General features: G+C 41.6%; 1 protein-coding gene across 2 annotated transcripts in view; it reads right to left on the reverse strand.

Annotated features, from left to right (window-relative positions):
- Positions 1-3,468: 3,468 nt before the first annotated feature.
- Positions 3,469-6,021, reverse strand: part of EFCAB14 (EF-hand calcium binding domain 14) — a 37,797-nt gene continuing 35,244 nt past the window's right edge. For both annotated transcript variants that reach the window (XM_008566458.1, XM_008566460.1), the window contains one exon: positions 3,469-4,182. In XM_008566458.1, coding sequence (XP_008564680.1) covers positions 4,007-4,182 — 176 coding nt within the window. In that variant the 3' untranslated portion in view covers positions 3,469-4,006. The remainder of the gene's footprint in view (positions 4,183-6,021) is intronic.

Below are 6,021 nucleotides of genomic sequence, written 5' to 3' on the forward strand. Positions count from 1 at the left end.
CATAATAATCATATACATTGTATATTGACAAAATAAAAATTAAAAAAAAAAAAAAGAATCTAGCAAACATGTAGAGTTCATTTTTTCTTCTTTTTCTATGTGTGAAAAAGCCCCAGTCTCTATATGATCTCTTTAACAATGGATTTCAAGCCTTTTTTCTTTCTTTTAGAAACGCAGTGAAACTTTTTTGCAAACATGCTCTTATACTGAACCTCAAAATATAAAACAGGCCTAAGTGGAACTTCCCTGGTTGACACAGGGGCAGGGGCTCACTGCTCCCTCCCACCTAAAGCTTGAAGCCGCAGCCTTCACTTTTTCTGGCCAGATACCGTGATTAAGGCAGATTCTTGTACATTACTTTGTGCCCACCATCTGTAAATCCTTACTTTCAAAAGGAGTAAGAAGTCTCTGAAGATAGGGATTGAAACAAATGTGTTGTTTTCCTTAGTAACTAGGGTGTGGGGGAGGCTTTAGTCAGACACAGAAAAAGGAAACGTTTATTTAGGTAAATTAAAATGGCTATATCACTGATATGAAATAAGCAAAGCTCAAATCAAGTCATGGAAACCTTGAAATCACTCCCTAAATAGAGCCAAAATTGCTTTTACATTACTAAAATAGCTCCACTAAAACAAAGTAGATTTACATCTCTTAAGATGAGAAAACAACAAGATAGGTTAGGTTCGTATAACAAACAATACATGCTCTATAGTCTCAGGAATACCCCAATGTGTTCTGATTTGGATATGAAAGAAGGAACCACATGTAGCTGGTGTTGGTAAGCAAAGCAATGAGGTGTGCAGCAAACAAAAGCTGTCACTAAAAACAACTCGACAGGCCATTATGAGTATGAGCCCATCACAGTCAAAATGCTCAACTGCGACCAATAGGACCAGCAAGGGGGACTGAAGCGGTTATGTCCAGCAACCGTAAAGTAAGGAAACTCCAATAGAAAGGAAAAATAGCCATCAGCAGGATAAGCAAGGTGTCCACTCTTCAGCTCTGTTGCATCAGATACATTCCTGAGTGCCAGGTACCTCTCTGCTCTTCTGATGACACTGCAGTCATCTGGAGGTGAGATACTTGCTTCTTTTGGTTCTTCTCTTTCTCTACTCCCTTTATGCCTCTCTGATTTATGGGGAGGCTCTTTAAGTAAACATTATACCAGACAGTACAAGGCAAAGGAAAAAATGACCAAGAAGCAGTGCTTTGGGTAACTTAGGAAAGCAGCAGCAGGAGCTGCCAGACTGAAAAGGTAAAAGGATTTAAAACCAAAACCAAACACATTTGTCCAGTCTTCCTATCAGAGCTGAGATGTGACAGGTGAGGCTTGACTACAGCTCAACACAGTTATAAGGTGGGGAAGTTAAAACATACACATAAAAATCCCAAATTAGCACTGAATATCAGGCTTATGGGGCTCTTTTCTTAAACCAGTGAATCTGCTCAACTCAGGACAAAGGAGTTCAAGATACCCTACTTCTGCCTGGGAGATATGGTACTTTCTCAGGCAGGACAAGGGTATTCACAGGTCTGAGAGTGCAGCATGAACATCTTTGCCAAACTTGGTAGTGGGATAAGATGGTACTATACTCTGGCTCAAGGATAATGCTAGCCAGACAAGCACAAGGTGGGAAGAATAGAAGACAAACTAAGGAAACCTGACTTCTCCACATATTGCTGTCTGATGCAAAAGAAAACAAAGAGTTAAGGTGTCCTCAAAGTAACTGCCTATGAATAAGAATTTGAAACTAAACAGGACAAGCTACATTACCCTCAAGTATATTTCACATAAATCAGTTCTCAAAAAAATACCTTCCAGGTACAGACATACTATTTAAGATACAATTTATATAAATATAGCAGTATAATTTAGTTTATTGCTAGAATTTTATTTGGTTGTTACAAAATCCGTAAGGGTGTATACGTTTTTTAAAAAAAAGGGGGGGCGGGCAGCATGGAAGGCAGAAGAGTAAGAGTTATCTTTGAGTTACCTAAAGTGCCAGGCTAAAGGCTAATTTTGTACTATTATATTTTAATCTTTCCAACAAAACGTAATAGCTCAGATGGGCAAAGGAAAGCAGTATAATTTAGTTTATTGCTAGAATTTTATTTGGTTGTTACAAAATCCGTAAGGGTGTATACGTTTTTTAAAAAAAAGGGGGGGCGGGCAGCATGGAAGGCAGAAGAGTAAGAGTTATCTTTGAGTTACCTAAAGTGCCAGGCTAAAGGCTAATTTTGTACTATTATATTTTAATCTTTCCAACAAAACGTAATAGCTCAGATGGGCAAAGGAAATGTTAAGGGTGGTGGGGGGGGGGGGGAAGGGGCGGTGGAGAAAGATGCATAAGCCATAAAGAGATAAGCAGACACATTCACGGAAAAAAGCCTTAATCTTGCTTTAACTAAATTTTAATGCTTCTAGAAAAAAAAAAAAATTAAGGTTAGCCAACACCAAGCTGAATATCACATGAAGAAAACAAAAAGCCCTTAAATGTTTAAAGGTATCCACACTGACAGGGCAACTTGGACAAAGTTAAAATGGAAATGCTCTCTACTAAAGAAGTCTGTGCCATGAAAGCTTCTCTAGTTTCTCCCTGAATTGGCCTACAGCAAAGTTAAGTTACGTAAGTTTTTTTCCTTTTGTGTTGCCCAAAGACTGCTTCTAGGAACAACGTGGCAAGTCTAGACTCAACACGGAGGTATTACTCCTTCCGTTCAGGGACCTTTCCTGCCAGGTTCACAGAAGTATTTAAAGGGAGAAGTATTGTAGCTTGTATTAGAGTTGGAAAAAACTTGGTACCATCACATGAAGGCCCCTGCTCCAAGTGTGCCTGCTATAGTTTGGTATCATCTGGACAGAACGACTCTAACTACTTCTGAGTTGATAATTGTTAGGAAACCAAATGTGATTTCACATGTTTCATTTTTGGCCTTAGTCATCCCACAGAAAAACATACCAGGTTCTCAGTTAGCCCCCAGGTAAAATCTCAAGGGATATAGTTTCCTGGGTCAAAATTAGAGACACAGCTGTTCTCTAAAGCTCTGGGTAGCCAGTCTGAGACAATGATTAAGGGACTTCAGCCCCACAATTCAAAATGGAGATGGTACTGGAGGTGGGAACCAGCTATGGCTTTAAGTGGGTTGGTGAAGGAAGACAATCTAGCTTGTTTGGGGGGTGAGGAGGGCATGTAGCTCCCACTAGATATCTTTTTATGCTCATAAACCCTGAAATAGGATTAAAATTGAGAAAAATCCCCAACAAGACTTCTCTGGTTCCCAGGTTGGGATTAGCTGAGGGAATAGGAACAAAGAACCAGAATCCTACTTTCCTGAGCCTGGAGTTGGCACTGTCCCCATGGTGTCCATTCCCTGAATCTATTCCCCCAGCCAAACCCCATGGCAGCACCTGGGCCTTCAAGGGATGCCTTAAGGAGATGTGAACACAGTTGCAGCTGCTACCCAGGATCAGATGAGCAATTTTTAATAACAAGTCATTTGTTCACATTTTGTTCAAAACCATTCTTCCTGCTTTCCACATAATATGCACAATTCTTAAATATTTACAACAGAAAAGGCCTATCTTTTAAAGAAAAGACATTTTCTGAGTCTCTATAAAGTGCAGCTAATTTAAGGCAAGTTTATGTGAAATATAAAAGGTGGCTTATTCTCTCTATATACACATTTCCCAGTTTTAAAAGATAAGGTCTCCTCCCCTCAAAAAAAGGAAAGAGGGAAAAAAAAAGGGCTTTATTTTTTTCTAGTAATTTAAAAATGTAATATCTTACTGGTTTCAGGAAATCATAGATTTCTGAAAATCATATTTTCTTTTAAAAAAATAACTTTTATATAGCTTCTTCAAACAAGTTAAAAGGTGGCAATGTGTCTGCTACAGTAGTTTGGAGGTCTGGAGGAATGATGGGTAAGTAAAAGGTTGTTTTTGTTACGTAAGTAGATATTAGGTAGTACACAGTACATATCCATTTCTAAAATATGCCTGATGAGGCTAGATACCTAAAGCTACTCTTAGCTCCAGGAATGAGTATCTTCCATCGCCATTGGAATCAAATGCTCTCAAGCTCTCTGGTTCTGGCATGGCAGAACCTAGGGAGTTCTGGATTTCCTGGTAGGTCAGCTTCCCATCCATGTCCTGGCCAGTCTTGTGGAATAAATCCTGAAGATCTGTCAAAACAGAATTACAAAAAATGTATACATATTTTTATACATACAGATAAGTTTAGTTAAATGTAGCCTCAACTGAATTTAAAACACTAGAAGAAAAGCTACTTCACAGATTTTGTTTGCAAAAGGTAAAGTTCATGATCTCACAAAATCACAAAGACTAAAAAATTTTTTTTTTTAAACAAGAGATTTTGCATTTATTTTCAGCTTTAGGAAGAACTTCCAGTAGTCTTATTTTAATACCCTTTTGGGAATAGGGTCTTAAGGATTGTTTGCATGAGTGATCTTGGATTCAGTGATCTTAGCGTAATGAAATCTAGATTTTTTGTTTTGTCTCCCCTCCTTTTATTTTAGAAAGACTAATTTTTAACCATTTAAGAATGAGAGGAATACTATATGGCACTATACCCCAAAATGGAAGCTGTGACAGTTAATCAGAGGAAAAATGAATGTACTGGCTTTCTCTCTGTCCAGGGCCTTCCCTTTAGATATTCCAGATTTTATTCTTATGTTGAAGGGATGAAAAGGAATGCAAAGGCCTAAAGAATTACTTGAGAGGAGATAGCCTGTAATACTGACTGTGGCATACTGTGAGATATCTTCCTGGATGGCTGAGTGGAGACTGGAGGAATGTCTCAGAAGTCCTTAAGAAGAAACAATCCCATCCCAAACACTGATAGTTTTCTTAGTTTTGATAGGAACAGCGAAGCTCAAAAAGGAAAGTAACCTGCCTAAGGTCACATGCTCTTAAGTGGCTAGATATGGACTAGAATACAAGTTTTCTTATTACTTCATCTGGTGCTCTTTCTACTATGTGACAATGTCTCTCTGGATCCAGAAATTAAGCAGCTCAAGAACCAGGAACTCAAAACTATGAGTTACTACTTCATAATCACCAGGATGGCTATAATCAAAAAGTGCTGGCAAGGTTGTACAGAAGAAAGTAAACCCTCACACATCACTGATGGGAACATAAAATGGTGCAGCCACTTGGAAAACAGTTTGGCAGTTCATCAAAAAGTTAAGAGTTATAGGACTTGTAGTTCGTGGCCCTTGGGGCGGGCGTGGGTCGGTATCCGGAATCCAGCGCTTCCAGGTGGGGGAGTCCACGTGGGAGTGAACTTTTAAAAGTACCCTCATAGCTTTTGGGAAGATGGCGTCGGGTCAGAGCAGCCGCGCCAGGAGACAGCGCGATCCTGTGAGCCGTGCGCTGTGATACCAGAGTATTGATTGCATTTCCAAGAGCAGCAAAAGGCAAATAAATCTTTCAACAATGATCCTACATCGACAAACAAGTGACAGCAGGTTCGAGGTTTTGGGGCCGACACTGAAGTGGTCTCCTGAGAGCGCCCAAGCCTGGCCGCGGGAACGAACGAGCGATCAGCCCAGTCATCAAAGGCACGGAAAGCCAGCAAAGGTTTCCACAAAGGCAGAGAGAAGCTCGTCAGACTGCCACAGACCCGCGACCCCGTAAGTCACCCCCAGTCCAGCCTCACTTGCGGGGCAAAGCCCGACTGCTCCCCGCCCGCCTGGCCCCCGCCCCCCACACCAGGCTAAGCGCCCACATCAAAGCGGCCTCCTTTCTCTCGGGTGGGGGTGAAAAAGAAAACGGCCGGCTTTGGGAGTGCAGGTCAGCCATCTCTGTTTGGCGCGGCTCCCCGCTGGGACGTGCTATTTGTTTACCTCGACACGGGGCACCCCGGGGCCTGTGGACTGCCCCGCAATTCCACGCTCCCCGCGGATCTCTGACGGGGCTGGTAGCGTGGGGAGCCCCCGGCCAGCGTCGGGGGGGGCTGGGAAGAGGAGCCCGCCCAGTCCGTCTCTCCGCCACACCCTGGG

The sequence above is a fragment of the Galeopterus variegatus genome, unplaced genomic scaffold (assembly GCF_000696425.1).
Source record: "Galeopterus variegatus unplaced genomic scaffold, G_variegatus-3.0.2 Scaffold242, whole genome shotgun sequence".
Classification (NCBI taxonomy): domain Eukaryota; kingdom Metazoa; phylum Chordata; class Mammalia; order Dermoptera; family Cynocephalidae; genus Galeopterus; species Galeopterus variegatus.